This window comes from Hetaerina americana, unplaced genomic scaffold (genome assembly GCF_022747635.1).
Source record: "Hetaerina americana unplaced genomic scaffold, ioHetAmer1.1.p SCAF_10, whole genome shotgun sequence".
Taxonomy (NCBI): Eukaryota; Metazoa; Arthropoda; class Insecta; order Odonata; family Calopterygidae; genus Hetaerina; species Hetaerina americana.
The window spans coordinates 21,944,099-21,968,934 of record NW_027286070.1 but is presented as its reverse complement, the minus strand read 5'-3'; the positions used below and the strand labels follow the sequence as shown (position 1 = coordinate 21,968,934).

Genomic DNA, 24,836 nt, shown 5'->3' with positions numbered 1-24,836 from the left:
TTTGTCATTATTTCTACCTGAGAAGCTTTCTATGCTTATCTTGGATGTAATTTTAACTTAGCTTATTTAATTATATTTGAGAATAAGTTTCCGTCCGAAATAATTAGTGTATTTTTTTTCGCTTTCTTACCTTGACCATGGATTTCAACGCATCAAAGGTCCAAATAACACTTCGGTTTCGTTTTTCCATCGGAATAGCAATTGCATTGAACGAATTAATTTGAATTGTTATGGTGTCTATGATGGGTCAATTTTAAATATTATGGTCGCAAAGCGTTTATTTACTTCCGCGTGTAGTTCTAACGTATATTATTAGATCTCAATATCTTAATGCACCATGGAAGGAGTTATCTTAAACAAATTTTAAATTTCCCAATATGAAACTGAATTTCAATAAATTTGCCGAAATCTAGTTTGACAAGTCGTGGCTGTGGGAGAATATGTCGCCCCTTACTGTTCACCTACCGTCACAAATTTGTAGGGCTACACATTTAGACATTGGTGGAAGGGGTGGCCCTCCGTTCTTAAATAATTTCTGGCCCCCTAGGATCCCCTTTCTCTCCTATGCTGAGGGTTACGGCCGTCCCATTCATACCCATGGTCGCAACCGCGTCGTGTAGGGGTAGTAAGAATTTTTTGCTAAATTTATTTTTAGACGCTTTCTTAAACAGATCAGTGTCGGTCAGGGAGGGAATATCGAAGGGGTTAATGCCTTGTAGTAAAGGGTTCCGAGTCCAAAGGTTCTGTTCCTCAACTTCTTTAATTCGCTCTCCTCTCTCCATCCTGCCATTATTATTTTCGTCCCCTTCTTTCGCACATGCCCTCAGGTCACGGAACATCTCCTGTGTGAAAAAAACTAGTCCAATTTTCTTTCAATTTTTTGTCATAAGGTCGAAACCATTTGGTTCATCACCCGGTCAGTTTTAGCCCTCCGCGGGCGGAGGAGGAGGGTCCGTTGGCCAGAGATTCATAATTCGTGCCGTGAGCATTTTTCTCTCCCTAAGGTTCAATTGTGTATGGTGAGGTGGGCCTTCCGAAAGCACCCTTACGTTCCTCAAAAGCCCGCCCCTCTGCTACTATTTCCTATTCACCGTTTTTTCCCTCCGTATCATCCAGTCCGCCTCCTGAATGACACCCCGCAGCGTGAAATGAGGGGTCCACCACTTCCGGTCCCGCTGGTGAAATGTTGATATTTTTTTGGTGTGTGGGAGAATCCGAGGAAATACATCATCTCTGGCTCTGCCGCGACTCCATCTCCTTCCCTCTCTCTCTTTCTGAGGTTTCTAGCTTACGCGTGCGTGTTCCTCGCTCCCTTCTCCTCCTCCTCGTCATTCACCCTCGCCTCCGTCATTTCCAAATCCCTTTTTTCGCTTTTTACCTTCCACTCGCCTCTCGTGGTTTTTGTTCAATGGTCTCCCTTCCGCGAAGCGTGCCGGCGAGAAAACGGTTGCTAAGTCGACAGATGTCATTCGAACGGATTCTACCTCGGAGATAGTAGAAATTTGGGACGCACATTGGTGAAAGACTAATTCGATCTCACCTCTCGCCAACGGTTGGAATTCTTCAGATAAATTAAAGACCCTTTCTGACGGCTTAATTTATTTTTTCGATTGAAGAAATCGCTTTGTGTAGTGAACGAAACACGCATCGTTATTCTTCACGGCGTGAATATCCGTAAAATGTTGCTCTTGGAGAAACCCAGTTTAAATGTTCAGTTTTAAGCATGTATTATTTACTGTTATTTCAAATCTCGCCGAGATGAATGCGATTGCATTTCTTCCAGTGTCGAGACACCCTAGATATCGCGTCGTTGAACAGAACCCGCGAGATATGATCCGCGCGCGTACAAATCTCCAAGGACTTAATCGGTTGGTCCTCACGAGTGGTTGCATAAAATATCGTATCGCAACATTCCCATGTCGAAGTTGGGAGACGTATCGATCATTTTTGTCACATTTATAGCCAGAACAGTCCATATTCACACTTCCACCTGGGCTTATTTGATAGACGCTGTAAGACTACTGGCTGGCCTTAGACAGGGACTCTCGGAACCAGATTCTTTTTCTAATTGAAGCATTCAATAATTATTCTAAACTTTGTAAAACCATTTCTCCTTTTGAATTAAGATGAACAACGATTTGAAAGCTTCATCATCCGTCTAGTATAAATGATGATAGTGAATGACAACGAACTATTCTAATGGAAGCCATTCATTTTCACTATATTTATTGAATATGTCAAAGAAGTCAGCCTAAAATTCTGTTAATTTTATTCAGTTCAAACGTTTGATGTCCAATTTTAATTTTTGAATCGAGTTCTTATGACATTTTCCTCAACCATTGGCGTTGTATAACATGAAAACTGTTAGTAAATACTATGCTTGACGCATTATTTGTATGGATATTTGAATTGATGTCGTTTTAATCCTTGCTGAACTCTGTATCGACGATTCCAGTTATGAACAATATGTGTATGTGTATATACACACATACATACATACATAATTGCACAGTTAATCAATGCGTCTTATCGAACTACGAGTTGTTTTGCGACTCATAGTCGAGCGCTTGCGGAATGAATTATCCCATCGATATTTGGTGCTGCGGTTTTCGTTCTTGCACTTGTGCGTCACCTTCAGAAACTTCCCCTTGTATTATTTCCTCAACCTCTCCCAACCTATTTACAGCCGATATTTTGATTTCTGAATGCCCTATAACCTCAAACACACCATAGAGCACAATTGCATTGTGGGAATCCTCTCCGAGAGAGGGGTTATCGCCACTCCTCTACGGGGGGAGGGGTCGCTTTCGCCGGCCGGCGTGAATAATTCATGAGTCCCTCACGCTCGATGTCAATAGTCCTGGGACCGCGCGCCACCTCACGGCAAATCGGTAAATTAAGCGATCCCTCAAATCTCTAGGAACAACAATCGGATCGGCGCTCGGGAGGCATTCCGATTAGCGAATTTGATCTCATAGCCGAGTGGTCGAATCTTCTGCCCGTAGGGATGTGTTTTAACCGAAATGTGGGCGTATTAATCTTTCGTTTATTCTCCACTTAGTGGCCACCCGTACCTTCAAGTCTTCCCCTCCAGGGTGGCATAAACATATTTTTATTACCTTGTGCTTTAAGAGATTCTGATATTTTTCCCGCATTATGAAACCAATAATTTCCTTATCTCTTATGCCTCAATGATCAAACACCCTGGAGTTAAATGGGCCGGATTCTGTAACTTAATGAGACTTTTTTTTAAACGTAACTGGTGGACCAAGTGTCACTGGATCACAATGGGTTCTTGGTCGGCATTAGATTTCCCAGGGGTCATTTCATCCAATATATACCAAGGTCTTACAACTTTGGGCTGTTCGGAAATAGCGAGGCTGGAAATTTTGCGTCAGACATTCTTATCCGCCATTTTTCAAGTTTACCGCTCGTCTTACAGACTCAAGTAGAGTTCTTAATCGGGTATTCTTTTAATGAGCCCTCTTCGAAAAGAGTTAGTAATTCTTTGTGATGTGATCTACGAAAGTATCTGTTCGTTTTTAATCATTATTAAGAGGTGTGGTATCCCAGTGAGTACGGCTTCCGACTACTATTCGTAGGGTGATTTTTGGAGAAAATATTCCATATAAGTTATTTTTCGGGTACGAGATATTGAAAAATCATTGGCAGCACAGGGAAAGAAATCTTGACGCATGTATTTCACGCTTTGCAGGGCCTAGCGCTGAGGGCGTAATAATCTCATCTATCAAACTCAAGTTTTGGGGTTGTTCGTTGCTCTTTTTATCAGTATTCTTTCATTAAAAGTTTTTCTGAAGTATCAAGTCTTTATTTATTTCGAAGGCGTGTCGTAAATTATTGTGCGATTTCCATGTAAATATATTAGATTGAATGAAATTAAATATTGTGTTGCAAATACATTTTACGTTGGCACTCGAAATTAAAACATACATATACGGAGACGACGAGATGCTTTAGAAATTACTTGTGACGCCGATCTGAAAAGTCATTAATTCTCTATTTCGCACTTTGATTCGTATTCTTATGACACTCAACTTGTTTCTTAGGTCTTTCAGAAGAGTGCATTCCTACCTTGCAGTTGCGTGTCTAGAATTGACGAATCCTCCGGCATTCGCGTCTCGAGACACGCATCGAATGAAATGAAGGGAATTAAAAACGACGTACTTAGCGGTCCCTTTCCGGGAATTTTTCGACACTCGCCCATTTTGGACGTTCTTTTCAACTCCTTGCGAATTCCGGCCGCGATATCGATTTCATTCCGCGTAAGGAATTACAAAATGCCATCGTCTCAGTTAAGCCGCTTGATTGATGTCCGTGCATTTTTTTTTTTTTAAGAGGCCACATTTGACCCGGAGCTGTTTGTTTCGCTGCGTTATCGCCATGGTTTAGGCAATCGTTCCCATGGTGACCCAATCGCTCTCGTATCCACTTCCTTGCGTCCCCGGCGGACCGAGGACACCTGTCTACCTGGGGCACGCAACTGTGGAGCCGAGAGAACTGTGGGAGGATTCGCTTTGTTGAGGACACGTCATTCTCGGCCGTTGTATTTGCGGGTCGTGCTCAATGAAGATTTTGTGCGTTGGGGGAGATGCAGCCAGCGTGGGAGGAAACGTGATTTCGTTCAGATCCGTCGGCCTCGGTGTCTCTTTGTGTCGAGGGATGCATTCGTCAAATTTATGTGACAGATTGGGAAGCTCATGCTGTTCATGTTTTAAAATTTGATCGATTTACCGTCATCGCTGGATCTTTTCGAACTAGGGATCGGATCAGTGAAAACTTTCGAAATGATTTATAAATGTTAATCTGAAACTTTCCTGTCTCTCTTCTAATAATATTGTGTTGTTTTTATGTTGTATAATACGTAATGAAGAGAGCAACTGGAATTCTTTATCTTGTTACTATGTCACAGCATTTATTAAACGCTTTATTCTATCATCATTAAAGGGCGACTTAGAATCCATGTATCAAGGGTAGAACCTTAGACGTATTATACCGTGTAAGACAGTTTTCGCATGGACACAAGACTGAAAATCGCTGCATTTATTATATTTATTAAAAAAAGAAACACCTTGACACTCCATACTGTATACAATTGTTTTCAATGCCGCACACTTTATTACCTCCTCTCCGCACCTCTCTTCATGCTTATCTCTTTCCTCTTCTTAACGTATATTTCATAATGAAGGTGACATCAACAAAAGTTGACGCTCGAATGTCTATGAAAATTTAAACGAGATATTAAAGAAATTTCATCATGATTCAAATCATAATATTAACTCTTCTTTGGGAATCAGGTGTATAATCAGATATGCACCTAAGTTGCCGAGGCAACTGGTAACCGCGGTTCAACAAGGGTATTTTATTCGAGGCTCTAGCTCAGGAACATATCAATGCATACATAAATAAATATAAGGCATGAGACTTCGATAATTTTATTCTAGGAGGTGCATCGTCTATTTATCTTTGTGACTCCACTTTAATTGAATCTCCCTGGACAAGGCACTGCCTTAATTCTATGCCGTAGCGTCTAATATTATGAAAGGAAATTTCAATGTCGGATTATAGTTTATGACTAAGGCGCGCCAATTTTTTCTCCTGCAACTTGGAAAAAAACGCAATTACTTATGGATTTTCCTTATTAATGAAAAATCGCAGAAAAAGTTGGGGGTCATTGAATGAGATCTTCGAAAGAGTATACCTAGTTCTCGACTGCCTTAAAAATTACGGGTAAATGCATGCATGTGATAAATAAACGTACAATTTTAAATGGGTACTTTAATTTTACCTCGGTGTTGCTTATCTCACCTACCACCTAACTCACCTGCCTTACTTAATTCACCAATTAAATCAAATACTTATATTTTGCTTTTAATATTCCCTTCGTATAAATGCAACTCTTCATCCCTCTCCGCGGAGGTGATTGCTCACGCAGTCAGCTGCCATCAGTAGTGTGCAGCTCTTTTTCTGCTTGCGTTGTCCGAGGTTGGAACTTCAAGTTGCGTCACTGTTTTATACTTAATGTTTTTCTTTTATGATTTCCAGTGCTGCGTTACCCCTTTTAGTATGGTGACGGTCTCTCATATAATTCGTTCATTTTTATCCTTTGGAATTTTTATAAACCCGAAAATTTCAGTGGTGGGTAAAATTAGCGTTTGTTCAAAACTTTAATTTGGTGATACCATTAAATGTGTTTACTTAAAATCCCAGAAAATACAGCACCATGCTGTGATTTCTGGGGTTTTAAGTGTATGTTTTTTTCCCTTTCCTTTGCCCCTTAAACATCCTCCCTCTCCGTCATCTCTAAACCTTTCTACCGGGTGCATGCAACCCATGCCACACACGTTTTGGTGAATTGTGGGGTTTGTGGGTAGATGTAGAATGCAGATGTAGAATCTTTTGTTTCTTATACAATTTATTGCGTACAAAGAAAATTGTGTCGTTATCATGTGTCATAAAATCTCAACGTGATGAAATTGCAGATTGCTGGTGAATATGCAATTTAGAAAACTAACAAACGATATTATATAAGTAGTTTTGTTATCTACGCCATGGCTTGTATGCCATCTACGAGTGAGGGACGTTTTTCTGTATCTTAGGGTTATTGTTGAAAAAATTGTCTTGCCGTAAAATTTTTAAAGCGGAGAATAAATACTTCATAATATAGGCCTGAATTGACTTAAACTCATTGATCAAAATGCATCACGGATTAATGTCTGAGAATTTATTTTTTCTAAGTCCCTTGATATTGCCAGTGTGATAAAATTGCTTAAGTAGTATGTTTTAATAGATACAATTTTTATTTTTGATGCAGAAGATTTCACTGCGCTGAAGTTAAATGTTAGTGAGAGATGAAACTCATTTTCTAGCCATCTGACAACCTTTTATTAATGTATAATCAAACGTATGCGAAAAATTTTACCCGTTTCAAGACAAAATTATTGGTAAAAACACAAAAATCATTCATATTGAAAAATATCCGTAAGCTAGTCAAAATATGCGCAATACTTAATAGCATTTTTCAACAATTGTTCCTTTGTCTGCTAAAACTTTTTTGATCAATTTTATGAGGAATATAGTTTAAACCGATATTTTTTAGTCCCTCTTAAGCGCTATCGCAATAAGTTATTAAATAAAATGAGTACTTTTCTGCATAGTTTGCTCAAAAATCAATTCTTTATTTTTTTTGTAAAAATACTAAGGGTCACGAAGTATTGAAACCTCGTATTAAAGAGCAGGCACTGGAGAGCTAACCTTAGTTTTCCCAACTGGACCCGGAGAGTCGAGAAAAAGCGATTCTTAGGTCTAACCTTTTGTGCCTATTGAGTATTACAATCCGATGAAAGTACGGGAGTATCTTTTAAGAATCAGTGTCCTTGGAGTTACTTGGTGCTAGTCAGACCCTGATCATTTTTTCCTAATATAAGTAAATCCAAGAGAGTGAAGGACTCCCGATCGATATTTTTTCCTATTGTAAAGAACTGTTATCCTAATGCAGGTTGATAAAAACGGAAAATCATTTTTACCCCAATTCTGCGACGCCGAAATTACTGGTAATATTGTGTAAATTTGTGGTGAGTTTGACGCCAAGAGAATTATCCGCAGCAATAGCTTTCTTTCACTGTGGTCCATCAATTGTTGCTTGTTGAACTAGTTAGTTAGGGTGGGCAGAAAAGATGAATACGGAGCGTTTTGATTGGCGAAGGGGTGTTGAAGACTATGGTAGAGGGGGAAACGTCGGGCAAACGAGGAATCGGTAGGAACAGGGTAGGCGTGTTGGACGGAATAAAGACAAGGAGTATGCGGAAACGAAGAGGGGCATAATGTACATAGTGTCGAATGTCGGGTTGCGTTTTTTTGTTAACGGCAAGGAAATGCATCGTTGTACGTCCATACAGAATACCCTTAAACGATAGAATACATTTTTTTCTTGGGGCTGATTTCTTGAATCTCGTTTGAGAAATATTGGAAGTCTAACTGACAACCTAAGGTCACGACGGTGACTAAGTGGAAAATAAGCTAACCCATCTAGGTTTTTTTTATAAATACATCTCCGAGAAGAACAGATTTGGCGGGGGGGGATTTGCACACTTGGCGAGATTTATAAGTGGATACTCCTGGGTCCCATTAAATTCGGTGAAGTTCACCAAACCCGCCCAATGGCAGCAGTCCGTGGCACGGAACGTCATAGCCAAGCAATCTCGAAGCTGATGTTAGGTCGACGCCGGGTTTCTCATCCACTGCTCCCCCCCCTCTACGTCTCTTTGCCTCTTATGTGCGGTCATCGAAGTAAACGGGTAGATGCCTTAGAACACTTCGCAACCCTTAAAACTAACGTAAATTATAACCTAGACGATTTTTTAACCATTCGGCCTGAACTAGGAATACGACTCCTTTCGAGGAGGGAGGGTTCCGCGGAGCACTAGTGTGGGCGGGTGTCAGGGTGGCGTCCCTATCCTCCCCGCTCACCCCCGGCCCTTCCAGCCCCCGCCCTCCTGCTCAACCATTTTCCTTCTTCTTCATCCTCTCTCCCACGGTCGGTCACCATTTCCCTTCCTTCGCCAAACCCCCTGCTTCCCTCCTTAAAAAGAAACCACCCCATCGCCCGTCTGTCCTTCCCAGTTGCATTAGCTCCTGCTTACGCCCAATGAAGGCACGCAATGTTATCTGCGTCTTTTTTTTTAACAGAGTATTTTATAGCATTGTAAAAAAAGAAAGTCACTGCCGTCAATGGAGGGCAGACGATATATTTTGGCTATCGGGGCAGATATGCTTCCTTTTGCACCCAAACTCTTCCTCAAACCTTCCCGCTGACCATAATGGAAATGGCGTATTTTTTAATGCTATCATTTAATCCCGGAAGCTGGAGCAGTACTCTGAACTATAGACGTCGCAGGTTGACTCATTTTCTTTGTTGCAGTGGCATTAAATATCCTATTATTTTGCGTGATTACAGTGAGCACTAAGTTATTCTTTTAGGAGTGGCGATCTATTCAAATGATATAATGGGAAAGACACAGTGCGTATTGGTTTTTTAAAGAATATTTCCGAAAGTTAATATGGCGATTATAATACTGGTTCAGAATCTGAAGCAATAAAATATGATGTCATTACACTTCTCCAATTGACGTTCATTGCTTTGGGTGAAATTGCTTTCTGGAATCATTAATGGGTAATCGAGGCATTCGTTGATTCGTTTCAGATGGCTCTGTTAATGTGCGGTAAAATTGAAACAATCATAATACATTTCTGCTGTGAATACCTGGATTAAATGTGCCTTTCAATTTCTTTGCCTTTTCCGACCGACTTACATGTAAATTATTGTCTTACTACTTTGACGTTTATCACGTTACAAAGCGCCATTGTTTTACTTTTGTCATTTCTTGTTTTGTTTGAGGGTTTTAATTGTTAACTGTTCGGAAAAATTGATATGCAATCTTCCAGGGGTGGCCTTCACTTCATATCGGGAGCGTACGACTTTGCGGGTGGTTGTTCATGTATTTACTTTTTTTGTATCAAGGGAACCTCTGCGTGTTTTCACGAATCCTGCGATCATAATGGTCAACTTGTGCTATTGACATCATTTTACACAATAGTCTTCTATCCATAGCATCGGAAGGAACAGCGTACTTTACTACATAATTTTATGATTTGGTACAATCAAATGATAAAACACTGCAGAAGAGTACGTTGTTTTTTCCACATATTATGAATGTTGACAAATTCCATGAAAGGAAGCCTGAAACCATAAATTTTAATGTGCTTTTGCGTAAATGTCGTCGATACAGCCGAAGAAAAATCCAACCCGAGCCCCTTAACGGGAAATAAAGAATAATAATTCCATATTCTATGAAGGAACATCATGTTAATGTGAATAAAACTTCGTATAATACACAAACATGGAGGAAATTGATGACAAGGACGTTGAATAAGGGTGTTAAGATAAGGTCTGTGAAAACTTATATTAAGGGTGGTTCTATTCAGCGCGGAAACTTGTTCACTGCAGCAAGTAGATAGGTGTAGATTGGAAGCTTTTGAGATGTGATCGTTGAGAAGGATGGAAAATGGACGGAGGGAAGCACACTTAGAAGTACTACCTTGATCAAAAATTTCCCGGAATTTATTCAGAAAATTAAAAATACAAGTTTATTCATCTAAATCTATATTGTCCCCTTCAAAGTAATCCCCATCGACTGCAACACACTTATGCCAGCGCTTGATCCAATCCTCGAAACATTTTTTATATTCGGTTTTCGGTATGTCCATCAGTGCTTCCTGCGATTTTTCCATTACTTCCTCTCGGCTGCTAAAACGCGTTCCCCGTAATGGTTTTTTAACTCGATTGAACAGAAAGAAGTCACAGGGAGCCAAATCAGGTGAATTCGGTGGCTGTTGGATGGTATTTGTTGCATTTTTCGTCAAAAAATTACGAATAATGATAGCACTGTGCGACGGTGCGTTATCATGGTGCAAAATCCACGAGTTTTCTGCCCACATTTCTGGTCTCTTTCGGCGAATTGCTTCACGCAAACGTCTCATAACGCCCAAATAATACTCTTTGTTTACTGTCTGGCCTTCTGGCAAAAATTCATGATGCACTACACCGTTGTAATCCATGAAAACCGTCAGCATTGCCTTCTTTTTTGACTGAAAACGACGTGGTTTTTTTGGTCTCGGCTCATTTGGTGAACGCCATTCACTTGCCTGATGTCTGGATTGCGTGTCGTACTCATAAACCCACGTCTCGTCTCCAGTAATGATCCTTTTGATGAATGTGGGATCGGATTCAGCCTCGCAAATCATGTCTTTTGCGACGTCAACACGGTCTCTTTTTTGCATGAAATTGAGGTTTTTTGCTGCTACACGACGGAAACCCAAATCATTAACCACAATGTCTTGGGCGGATCCATAGGCAATGTTCAAGTCCTCCGCTATTTCTCTGATGGTTAATTTGCGGTTATTGACCAACATTTCTTTTACTTTATCAATTTTTTCACCGACTTTCGATGTCGATGGTCTGCCACTGCGTTCATCATCTTCGATTGACTCACGACCACTTCTGAACCGCTCGTGCCAGTGGTAAACGACCGTTTTTTTTAGAGAATCGTTGCCGAAACACTTTTCCAACATTTCCAACGTCCGTGCGCCACTAAATCCGTTTTTTACGCAAAATTTAATACAAGTTCGTTGTTGCAAATTTAAATCCATTTCTGAAATTGTAAAAAATCGCCAACACACACAGAGATAGATGTACTCTTGGCTACGTAACTTTTGCAAATGTCAAGTTATGACACTAAGATTTAAAGGGAATATAAACAACAGATGTACCAATTTAACAAAAAAAACAGAACTCAAATCGGAACGATGGGAGCGCCACACGGTGGTTATTCCGGGAACTTTTTGATCAAGGTAGTATAGGCTTGGTGGGGTAAGAGAGGATAGTTGAAAGAAATGAAAAGGAGTCAGGAAAGTTGGATGCAGAGCATTTTGATGGACCATGAAATTTTGAAAGTGACAAAGGGAGAAAGATAGGCAAGTTGGAAAGAGGGAGGAAAGTATTTTGGACGAAATGAAGGTAGGCAGAATGTTAGCGGATTCGAAGAGGGGTTTATTTAGTGTAGGGTCAGGTTTTCCTTTGGGGAGGATAAGTAATATAGGGATGTTGAGTTTGTGTCCTTGAAAAACCTACATTTAAAGGCTGACCACCAGTGAATAATGTACATAAAATGTTTTTGACGCCATTCACCGGTTATAGGTCATCTGTTCCAATCCCGCCTTTGACTTTAAAGTCATAATATCTCGTAATGGGTTTTTTTGTTTAGTCGTATTTCTTAAGTGGATAGAAATTCAATTGCCATATATTGTGCACAGTCATGTGTCACAACTTTAAATCTGAAAATGATTTTGGCTAATTTCGAGAATAATACTTTGACAAAGTGTGAAATCAAGTCTTCAAACCAAACTCGTTTAGCTTCGTCTCCAGCGAGCTTTTTATGCGGTGTTAATAATATTTTTCGAAATTAACACTATAAATCCCCCTGATGGACTCACGGCCTCGTTTTCTCGGCATCGCATCTTTTTCCGCCGTTAATTGACACTAATAACATAATTGTATGTGAAGAGTTAGGGTTAGAGCCTTGGCGAGAGATTAATTGCGATAGTTAAAAAGGGAGCACATTCCAGGACACTGGGGCTTGGTTGTTGTAGAGTGAAAGACAGGCCCAGAGTTGTCTGTTGAATATCTACATTGATTGGCTAATAACTATCAGTTGATATATATGTCGATGAGTATTACAAGATGATGACATTTCATCACAAAGAAAACCCTGAAGATCGAACAATGACTCGAAAATAAATTAATTTCCAAAACGCTACGACGCCACTTCCCCTAAGGTTGACTCGAAAAACGTTCTCGAGGAATTCACACTGGGAAATTGTATTCGAAGAGAGGGCGTTAAAGTGAATTTCGCGCCTTCGGCGACCTTTATTAACCCAATGCCTGAAAAGAAAAAGCTCCTGAATTCCCCCACCACTTGCTGTGTCGCTCTACCAGTTCCACGTCGCCGCTCACCAGCCCCGAGAGACGAATCCCTCGGGGGTTGCGGAGAGAGTGTCTGTCTCAAGATGATCGCCACCCCCGGTTTTTTCCCCCCCATCTCGCAAGCCTCCCTCGACCAGGGGGATCAACAGAGACGGGCCCGACCACCACCCTTCGCAACCAGCGTCAAGATCTCTCACTCCCCCGCCACCCCCTCCCCATGAGAACACACACACACACACTGCAAACCCTGCCCGGGAACCCTCTTCCCTCCGGCCCCCGTCCTATTCCCCCTCCTCCGCCCGGGGAAACCACCCCTCGCTCGCCTTCCCTCGCTTAAAAACCAACCCCCTCCCTACTCGCCCCGAATATTCCCGTGAGAAGAAAAAACACTTCTTCCCTCCTTTCCCCTATTCTCGACCCCTCACGCAACACGGAAACCCCCCTCCGCCCGACCTTCCTGACGAGATCGACGAAAAACTGGTTTTGGGGCTCAAAAAGGCCTTTTTTCCAATCCCTCTTCCTCTCTCACTCTCCGTTTCCCTTCATCTCGGCGGAATCTGAGATCCCCTTCCCCTCGGACCTCGACCATACCCCATGCCTTCCTTCTATACCCCCATCCACTGCCGCCGCTAAAAACCGAGAGCCACCCTCACCCTCATTTTCTTTTCACGCGACTTTTCAAGTAGTAGCCCCACAGAGTATACACAGTGGGCGAATGGTGTCGTCGGGGCAACTGCATGGGGTGGGCTTTTTCATTTTTCCCCGGCCCTCCTTTTTTTCCCTCCGTCCACGAAGCTCACCTGGACGGCGGAAAGAGGGAATTGGAGAGGGGGATCCCCTCATTCCGACCTACCCCCACCGCTTCCTCCGCAACCCACCTCCCATAACATATCCTTCTCCTTGGAGACCACATGAAACTTGGTCTCTCGGATTTAGCCTTATCGAAGGAGACCTACTTATATCCCCCTGGGGACCTACCCTTCAGGCTCTCATGCCACCAAATCGGCACCCCTGGTCCCATTTTGTTATTCAGTGCCGAAAGCCGACCATGGTCATCAGACCGAAGTTGCATTAGATGGGTGACAGGTTAGTGCTGACCCCGAACTCAGACCTGTAGTGAGCGAAATAGGGCTCTACGATACTGGGTGACCAACGGCCCATTTATTTCTCGGATACATCTGATGGCAGAAAAAACTGCGCACTGGTTTGTTGGGTTTCATCCGTTTCACATCGTCCGGTTTTGTGCTCCAAAAGTTCCAGTCTGTGATTTCTCATTTATTTTGCGAATTATCCCGGGAAGATGATTGCAATTTATGGCGGGTATGCTCCATTTTTGTAGAGATATTTTAACGTAGTTCTCGCACCTAACGGTGCCACAGTCCCATCATATAGCTGTTGGGTCGGTTTTGAGAGGTGAACGTAAAAGCTTACCTCGAGAGTAAATCCTCTGGCGTATGTATTTCACATAATTCACGGAATGGCGACTTCCCATATCCTCCCTGGGCCTAGAAATGCATAAAATCGCTTGTATTTTAGATGTGTTTTTCCGAGACGGCACCAAATTGTCTTGATATTTCCTAAAAATCTTTTATAATTTCTTCGGCTCTGGTTTATACGAATTTCAATGCGTATTTTTACCTCCAGCAAGCGTATTCGCGCTCCATTATGAACATTTCCCGACCGCTTAAGTCTCTTTTTTGAGCCTATCTAACCATTACCTGGGGCTTCTGGATGCGGCACTACAAGGTTTGAGGAATCTTCCTTAGAAGCTCTAGCACAGTCTTCCCTTTTCTTTAAAATGTTTGGAAGTTTTATTTGTCATGAAGGTAAACAGCACCATTCTCAAACGCTCACTCTGCGACTAACCAGTCGTTTAACTACGCATCCACTCTGTCCGAATCATCAAGTGATATGTTTCATTCTAATATTGTGGTGATAAATAGATTTGAGAATCTTTCGGTTGAAAAAGTAGTATGTAAAACTTGAAAGGGATATAATCTGACCTAAGATCAGTCTGATTAAAACTCGCTCAGAAATATTACCTCGACGCACATTTCACTATCTTCTCCCCAAAATATGAGAGACGTGGCCTTGGAGTATTGCTTTCGGTTTCTCGGAAGGAAGGGTCTGTGCAACAGGTAGATTCCCCGTCGTGATATTTTTCCCAGCTCAGACATAATGCAGCGAGTGGATGCTTCGCCAATTCTGCACGGACTCCTGTGCCATCTGTTTCCTTATAGTACCCTATCATTGCTGGTATTTTTATGAATATCTCTGTACAGGGGTCAATCCGAGAGACGGAAGCTTCCTCCGGAGGCCGTTGCCTCTCCATTTTCACTTCCTTTCCAATCTTCACGGAGATTCCTCGCGGCGGCCCCCGCCAACGAGCCTCGTTTCTTTCGGGCAAGATCACTCCCCTTTCCAACCGGGCCTACCTTTTTTTTATCTTCCCTCAAATCCCTCTTTCACCCCCCTCTCAACTTCCCATCTTTTTTTTCAGCTTTCCCCCAACCCCACTTTCCACCCTCCCCACCGTTTCCATTCCTATCCTATCTCTTTATTCACCACTCTACAAGTAATCCTCTCTTGTGTCCCTCCTCGGTACCTTAAGGTTTTTCTCTAACCCAGGAGATAGTGACCATTATCCAGGTGAAAGGAACTAAAGACCAAAAAGAAGAAAAGTAGGAGAGAGGGGTTTATAGCGCAACGTGGTCCATGCTCGCGAGTGGAATTGGAATGGCGTGTAACTGGGGAAAGGGGGAGGTTGCTCTATATCATGCTCATTGAGAGATTGCAACTAGTTTTTACCATATTTGTTCTAATATAAGAAATATTAGGCGTTACTTTGTAGAATTTTTGTACGTTCATGATTAACATCACTAGATGAATGCTAACTCGACAGCTTGTGTAATCACCTTGGAGTGTGGACGTTTTAACTAGTGATTTGAATTTATCATAATAAATGTTATTGTTCTCTCTCCATCGAACGCCATGTCTTTGAGGAAAGAGGATTTAAATTTAGGCACGGAGAAGCATAGATACGGCATTAAAGGGTGGGTAGTGGGATGATGAGGACTGCGTTTAAAGAGAGCGCTTTTGCACGTGTCCAAAAGAGGTTGGAAAAATATACTAACGTTTTTCAGACGGCGTGAATGGATTCGGGTGTAAGAGAAGGTGTAGATGAAAATAGTTTGGGGCAGAAGATGAGAATATTAAACGGAATTTAGAAGTCCAAAACCTATGATTTCTTATCGTCCATGAACTACCTCAAATCGGTCCAGTAATCAGTATAATAATAATGAGTGATGGCTCATGATTTTCTTGCCAATAGTGGGCTTTATATGTAGAGTCACTTTTAAAGAAATAGCGACGTTGCGTAACCCGAAACCCTCCCCTTCCATGTGACCTATGTTAGTAATCCTATCGAGCCCCATTCGAAACAGCACGTGATCTATTAGGGACCCTCCGAATAAATCTTTTGTGTTCCCTTTTCTGTGAGACATACCAGTCACCTTGAGCATTTTCGTTTCCTTTTATCGGTAACGTTACAACTCCTTTCGTGGAAATCCCGACACCGTTTCCTTTGACGTTCATAAAGATCGTTACATTCCCTATCTATTTTTTCCATATTTGTTTTACCTTCGTGAAGCAAAGTTAAAAACTCGATTCCGCGAATTTCACGGAATATTGCTCCCCACCATCGTAATTTTTTACCCCTCTTGAATGAGATGGAAGTGTGAGTTTTGAAATGATACACCATCATAGACGTCTTCAATGGGTGTAGGGAGGAAGAAGAATGTTTAACAAACATTGTCCGGAATGATGCTAGTGTAGGGAATAATCAATAATTACGTTCATTTTAAGAGGTTATTGTAGAAGTCGTCATAATGTTGGAATGTATAAATAATGACTACCTAATCGATTATACACTGTTGCTTTTAGATTCAACCTTTCGTACATATTGTTTTAGATTCCTTATTTGTCCTTCGGCCTTACCATATTCTAGCGAATTCGTACCCACTGATATAATTTCAGTTTTGGTTCAACATTTTAGAATAAATTTTAATTTCTGATAAACACGTATAGCATTAGCTGTCTTCAACATCAACCTTCGCTGTCGAAATGAAAGCAGTTGGATTTGACTTCGATCGAATCATACTATCGATGAACTGCATGTTAATGAATCTCTAATCTGTCACACTAAACTATCTGATTCGAGTGTTCTTCAAGTTTTTTCAATCACCTTGCTATATTTTTTGTCAGATTCCGTGTTGAATTTGCTTTCGATGAGGAAAACAAGGCGATATTCAAGGAGGTAATTCCTTTCGCCTCCCTTGGGTGTAATTTCGAAAATAACTTTCCTGAAATTACTTTAGAATTCCAGGTTTGCTTTTCGCTTTCTAGCCACCTTTTTATGAGGGTAAAAGAAAACTTAACACTTCCACAATAAATTATAAATACATGTTTAGCCTCCTTTTGTTCGATTTAATTTAAAAGCGCCATTCTGGGAGTTTAAGAACTAGGCGTCTCCCATTTTCAGTCGTTAGCAGGATATGAGTTTACTGAAGTGGTAATTTTTTAAAAGCACACTTAAAGGAAATGCCTTTCACAAAGTAATTAGTCAAGTTAATTATTCAGCTTTTAGAAAAGTCATCAATTATAATAAAATCCCCTTGAGTGTTGAGCAAATATTACTCTCGGAAATTTGATTATAGAACAAAATTTAGCACTTCTCATTCTTTGATCTGCGAGCTTCAAGTAAATCGTGAATGCTTCATTAGGTACCGAAATGAAAATTGATGATAATGAAATTTTAGTCCTCAAAACTTGCCTACGCTAAGTCGGTCTTAAATGTGGAGCCAATAGCTTTTTTGTGACAACTCACTTAAAGTGGGGTGCATCTAAAGCTCATTCACGTTGTAGCCAAGAAGATTAACATTCTTACGGATCTCTTTACTTCCTGCAGGGACGAGGCCGCAAGCGATCCAGAGGTTCTCAGCAGATCCAAGGCATCGGGAGGGACGGCCCTCTAGGATGGCCGGGAATGGAGCAAGGAGAGGTAACATACTCCATCATTATCTTCTTTCTTCTCTACAAAGTCAAGAGAGTGCGATAAGCAGAGAACTGATTTATTGCTGTAATGGTCGAGAACCCTTTGTATTTATTAAATTATATGTCAGGTGCCAATATATTTGCCATGTATATCAATTTTTTATGTATAACTTTTAAAACTTCAAGATTTAATTTTATTAAGTAGCTGGTTACAGCCAAGTTTGATTATCCTTATGCGCTTTATGAAACGCGAAGTTCAAGGAAAGATTCATTTCGTCAATTTAAAATTCGAGGAAAAATGCATGTAACACATGCACTTAGATTTGCATGCACCTTTTATTTTATGAAAATAATTATCCATTGAATTTTTAAAGCTCTCTATCGTTTATATAAATATTGTTCACCCTTTTGTGGGAACACTTATACTGAGTGAGTACTCGGAAGTTTCAAAACAATAATAATAAGTTAGAAATACTGCGTTATGCTTAAATCAGGTCTTATTTATTTAAAAAAAGTATGAAAAAGATGAATAATATCATCATCACTGCTAGCGCATGCAACTGAAGTTGAAAACTTTATTCCGCCGATATAATCGAGAAGTTGTTTTCCCGAAAACGACACACAAAATAATATTGCTTTCAAACTTATCCAGGATCTTCGTAAACAGTTCGCTCAGCATCTCCTTCATTCTTTTCTTCCTTTGTCTATAGATATTCCCTGGCAGCAAGGGTGACCTCCACCATCACCTCGGCGGTGGCGGGGGCGGTGGAGGAGGGAACCGCGAGGCGAAACCCTACAAGTGCACGCAGTGCTCCAAGGCTTTCGCCAACAGCTCTTATCTCTCTCAACACACGAGGATACACTTGGGCATCAAGCCGTACCGCTGCGAGATCTGCCAGCGCAAGTTCACGCAGCTCTCCCACCTGCAGCAGCACATTCGCACCCACACCGGGGACAAGCCGTATAAATGCCGGCACCCTGGCTGCCCCAAGGCCTTCTCCCAGCTCTCCAACCTGCAGTCCCACTCGCGCTGCCACCAGACCGACAAACCCTTCAAATGCAATTCCTGCTACAAGTGCTTCTCCGACGAGCCTTCCCTGCTGGAGCATATCCCCAAGCATCGCGAGTCCAAGCATTTAAAGACGCACATCTGTCAGTACTGCGGCAAGTCCTACACCCAGGAGACCTATCTGGCCAAGCACATGCAGAAGCACGCCGAGAGGACCGACCGGAGACCCCCGATCCCCAGGCCTCCCCCCCAGCCCTCGACCACGGACCCCCGCGACGCCCCCCCTCCCGACTCCCCGCCTCCTGGCGGACCACCACCCTCCTCCGACTCCCCCCACGAGCCCCCCCACCGAGCCACCCCCGCACCCTCCAACGGCCCCGGAGAGCCCCCTGACGCCCAGCCGGCGCAGCCGCTGGCATACTGGCATGGCGTGCGGCCTGAGCACGCAGTCGACTCGGTGATGGGAACTGAGGGACTCCCGCCCGAGCACCGCCGCGCCGAACACCACATGCAGCACCAGTTGCACCAGCAGCAGCAGTCCCAGTACGAGGCCAAGGCGGCCTCCTCCGCCTTCACCCCCATCCACGCCTCCCCTCCCGTTGTGTCGTCGCCCTCGTCCACGGGGATGGTGCACCACCCGCACCACCACCCCGGGATGGGCGCTCACCCGGTCGGCGGCCGCCCCACACCCCCATCCGCCTCCTACCTCCCTTACGACCCCATTTCCCTGCCCAAGGCGGCGGCCATGGCAGCTATGGACAACATGAAGTCCCCACTGCAGCACCATCACCCCCACCACCACCCGCATCACCCACACCATCACCCCCACCACCCGCACCACTTGCACCACCTACCACCAGCCTCCTCGGCGCCGGTGACCTCTGCCCCTTCGGCGTCCTTCCCCAACCAGCTCATCTCCTTGCACCAGATCCGCAACTACGCCCACCAGCCTTCAACTGTCATCGGAGAACACCTGCTGGGCCTCAAAGAGAAAGGACAGTAGATGATCTCTTGCAGTGTGGCCCACAATGAAAAAAATGACTTTAAAATATACGGTTGAAGGTGGCGGCATTGTCTCCCCGTGATTTTAGAAATGATAATTGATTATATTGTTTACGTGTAACGTATCTCCACCCTGAAAATGGATATTCCCACCTCTGATGAACCCTCGTGGTGGACTCCATGCTCCCGAGGGACCATCGATTTATATCTATCCTCATGTTGTTGTTTTTGGTGGGAATGGCATCGTTGTTGTTTCTTGGTGGAATTCATTGTTTCCCAGTGTATCACCCCACCCCTGGCTTAGTCGCTTGTGCCATCTAGGCTAGTGGTGAATCCATAGAGGACCTCTTTGAAACCCCATTTCCTAGAAGCCTCTGTGGCACCGTCCTCTTTTTGGTTGAGTTATGAGAGTTGGTAATGGTTGAGGTAAATGGGAAAAACCATCCCCCCCTCTTTCTCATTGATGGAACCCACGCTCAATTGTCCGGAGGAGAGTTATATTGAATGAAAAAGGAGCCGGGAAGGAGATGCCAAAGACAAGTATGGGAACGCTTTGGGTGAAGAGGAATAATTTTTTTCCCCTGGTCAATAAAGGGTCATAAGTATATTTCAGATGTATTCTCAAAATGAAGCATCTCGGGTTCTTAAGTTTACTGTTATTACTTGACTTAAAAACTTCGATGAACGCTTTATTAAATATGAAGAACCCTCCAATGTACATTATGGTCTCCTTCCCCAATGCAGAAGACCGTCAAATAACATTTCCTGTGTGTGTAATTAATGAAATGAATCCAAGAGAAATGTTATCAAGAGAAACAAGCATGTGATAAGGTGTCAGCAGTGTAAAGCAAACATCTCCACTGTCTTCACTAGAAATAGCATGCTTCTCTTATCAACCTCATGTATATTTGAGGAGGGAAATTCTCTCATTAAATAATTTCAAAAAAAAACTATGCAGCACCAAACGATATTCCCCATTTTCCACTGACTCCATTCATCCAGCACTAAATTGAGTGCCTGTGTATGTGTGTGCAAGTGTCAAGCTTAAAGGTTCTGTTGTTCAAAAGGTGGGAAGTTGTGTTCCAAAAGAATTGCTGCCCAGCATTGTGGTCCTCCCCCCCCCCCCCCAATGAAGTGATTGAATTGTGGGATTTGTGGGAAAAGACGTTTTTAATGGTGACCAACCTCTAGTTGCAATGGGTGATGTTTTGACTGCCCCAAGGGAAGAGAGATTGAGACGTCTCTATAATCTTTTATTTTAAGTTTGTAGTTGTGTAAGTTTCATTTTTCTTCCCTAGAATGCATGTTGCATTCAAGAGTTGTACAACAACTATCTATTAATATTATTACTTGCTAGTGTTGGCATTTGTTTCATTTGTTACCTTCGGATTCTCATTAAAATATGACTTTTCCTTGATGAATGAGTAAAGTTAATTTCAGCATGATATTTTTACTGCACATTTTTCTCTGAAAGAACTAAAAAAGGATTTAATGGGTATTCAGGAGAGATTATAAATATTCCATTTTATGTTGTTGGAATCAAAATTAATTTCAAGGTTATCAAAATTGAAAATCTATTGCTGAGTTTGCTATGGTTATGAAGAGTGAAGAAATCAACACCAAGGTTTGTAATTTTTCACGGGTAGGTAATTCAGGTATTTATTAAAACACAATATGGAATACACATGCTTTTTTGAGAGCCTTAACAATTTTTCAAATATATTTTTGTTGACTTAAAAGCAGAATTGAATCCAATTAAAGTCAAATACTAAGACTAGAGGTAGTGTGTCTGCCTGTGGAGGTGAGGGCGTTGGTTTGAGTCCTGTAACAGTTGGAAATTTTTTAGCTTAGAAAAAATTTTTAATAGTTTTTTGGGACAAGGCAACCGCACATTAACAGCTAAAAAAACCATAACAATGGTCTTTCGGAATGAGACAACGAGAAAAATAGACAACCAAAAATGGATCAGCTGTACAGCTTTGGCCAAGAGTGAAGTCCACGTGATCAGCCACAGTACTGCAATGTCAAAGGCAACGGGAAACCACCACATTATTTTCCCTAGAATATGCAGCCTTGTCTTGCATTCAAAAACAGTAGAATGAAAAAATATGGGCTGCAGTTAACCAATCCTAGGATTGAAATACTAATGATCATGATCAACAGTGATGGTAAATCCCCATTGGCATAAATTGATTCTTTCTCACTTTCAATGATGGTGTTTTTGGCAGTTAACAAGTTGGAATAGCCATTAAATTAAAATAATTAGTCGTGATAAGTTGAATACAAACAGCTAGAAAAGTGTGTGTACCTATACTCAACATTATGATTTTAAAACATTCTACCATGCGCAGAGTTGGTTAACATGTGGAGATCCACTTTTTCCTGAGATCAAATGCACACAGCTCTTTTTTTATTCTGAGAACTTATATTTAAAAGACATGAGGGGACACCGAAAGAAAGCAAGCTGGAAGAATATGTTATAGCATTTTGTTAAATTCCTGAAGACTTGAAAGTGGATAAGCTTTTTATGCTATCATGAATAGGATAGTGTGTGCAGTGAAGGTTTCCAAAAAAAGAAATGTCTTTGTGGTTGTATACATAAATAAACATGTGATCTGTTCAAATTAAGAAAAAATATTTCACCAATGCTATCAACCTAGTAGAAATTTGATTGAGATGTGAGAAACATTTTTAATATTTAAGTTTTAGAACAACTAATTGCTTTTGTGAAATGCTGCTGCTCAATCTCTTTTGCCTTTTTATTCTCCGCAAGCATTGCTGTCTTTTTATGGGTTAAAACTATCCACTTAGGTTTTCTTATTATATATATATAATATATATATATTATATATATGTATATATATGTATGTATATGTATGTATATATATATATATATATATATATATATATATATATATATATATATATATATATATATGTATGTGTATATATATATATATGTATGTATGTATGTATATATATATATATATATATATATATATGTTTATGTATGCACTTATTTTTCCTATAAATATGCTGCAAATCTGGTGAAATGTGATTATTCTATAATATTTTATAACAAGAATATGTAAAAAATTTGTGTTAGAAAAACGTGAAAAAACTATGAAGGATGAGGAAATTTTTTGTGGAACTGGTTGTGCATGAATACTGCAGCTACTGAACCGGGGTTCTCTCTATCCTGGGAAAAGAATTCAATACATCCGGAATAATTTCTCATCCAAAATAATTGCTGAGGCAACAATAGCTTGAAACTAAATTAATACTTGAGTCGATAACTGATGACACTGTTTGGAGGCACAGAACGTAAAGTAAAATGGGAATGTGAATAAATGGTTTTATTTTATGTATGAGATTTAAAAAGTTCTCAATTCTGAGGTTTATTTGATAGTTTAGAAGACCTCACTTAGTACTTGGTCCTTATGGAATGCAAAATTTACGGACCAATTGCTTTACCTGTGCTACCCTTTATTTCCCTGATAGCTGAAAAACCATACAGCTTGGGTTGAGCTGAAGGTGCTAAGCGGCATCACCTGTAAGCCCAGGGCCTCCAGTCATTAATCTAGCGCAATACTCACTGGACTGAAACATCCTTTAAAGATTGTGAATACACCTTAAAAAATATTTATAGTATGTTGACTTTTTAACATTTGACCAGGAATGGGCAAGGTAATCTGAGGGATAATAGGTAGGGAACACAATCACTTTACGTGGAAAACAAGATTGTGAATCAAAAGAGGGAGAGGTTAATTGGCTGTAATGTGTAGCATCAGTGGCTTAGACATGGGGTAGTGAGAGAAGACCTTCCCAACCTCTAAAATACGACTCCCCATGTGTATTGCCAAAATCCACTGACTTTGAAGGTGAATTACATAATATCAAGTAAGTACTTAGCCAAAATCCAGTTTGCAAATATCTACAGTCTCTCTTTAACATCACTGTATGACAAAAAGCATGAAATTTCTAGATGAGAAAATTTAGGAGCTGGATATTGATGCAACAATATCTTCTTCCTAATTCTTTTTAAGGCCTAAAATGTTTTCATCTCAAATCATACACTCCACAGAATGCTCCCATATCCCTTCCTACAGTTATCAACCTCATGCCATACACCCACTCCTGGCAATTGCCATCTGATCATGTCTCCCTTACATCCCTCCTTACCAGACAAGCTGCTTCTTACATCTCTCCAAAATGAATAACGCATTATGTTATGCAACATGACGATTCCTGGAATGATTAAGTAGCAATAGGGTCTTTAATCCTGAAGAGCAATCTAGGAAATAAATCTCCTACACTTATATCTGTATGCACAAACTTTATTCTGTTGTGGTACAGAATGGTGGAAGGATGTCAGCAATTGAAGAAAGAATGTGAATTTCAATCAAAAAATAAGAAAATTGTTGTCGAATTAAATTGGTACAATGCTATTTATTTAAATATTATGAAGTCCATAATTTATTATTCAATCACTGTTACCCAGTTGTATGTCACTTGTTATATCCACTCGGGAAAATATGGTTAGATGATTAAGGTTTTTGCAATTAAATGATTGTTCTTTTGAACTGTAGTTCCCTTCATTGTTTTACTGGAACTTTTGAAAGCAACATCAACTAAAAAGAGAAAATAGTTTAGTGAATGACTTTGGTGTCAGTAAGGAATGTTAACGTTAGATAGTCATAGCAACTGTTAATAGCAGGGTTATCATTTTTATTTGTTGCATAACACCAGTTTGATTTGCCCCTCAAATCTATCGCCCTTGCTACAGCACTGGATAGCATCTGCTCATTGCAATAGAATTATAGCTAGTTTTAATTATTCCAGGTTTGCAAATGCTCGTGTTGAAAAGAGATAAGCCAGAAAAAAGTTATACAACCAATAGCCAAATATTTGTTTAAGTTGAGAAGTAATGCCATTTTGTTTTCTGGAAGCATGAATTAGATATTGAAAATTTCAGTAGGTAACTATCACCATGGGTTTACCTTCACGGCATTGATTCCCGAAGTATAATTCGGAAGCTTGGTGGAATACTCTAAGAGACACTATTACAATATGATCAATTATGGTTGAATACCTTAGAAATATGCATTTAAGTTGACATCACTTCTGTCAGTGATGTTGCAAATATTTTTTAAATAAGAAATTAATCAAAAGGTTAGATATTAATTGGGCTGTGCTATCTTTCTGAATTAAAAG

General features: G+C 41.0%; 1 protein-coding gene across 1 annotated transcript in view; it reads left to right on the top strand.

The window, feature by feature from the left end:
• LOC139700013 (zinc finger protein squeeze-like) overlaps positions 1 to 21,099 on the top strand; it is a 94,316-nt gene extending 73,217 nt beyond the window's left edge. The window contains exons 5-6 of the mRNA XM_071598443.1: positions 17,526 to 17,618; positions 18,322 to 21,099. Of these exons, the coding sequence (XP_071454544.1) occupies positions 17,526 to 17,618; positions 18,322 to 19,623 (1,395 nt within the window). The 3' untranslated portion in view covers positions 19,624 to 21,099. The remainder of the gene's footprint in view (positions 1 to 17,525; positions 17,619 to 18,321) is intronic.
• Positions 21,100 to 24,836: the final 3,737 nt, after the last annotated feature.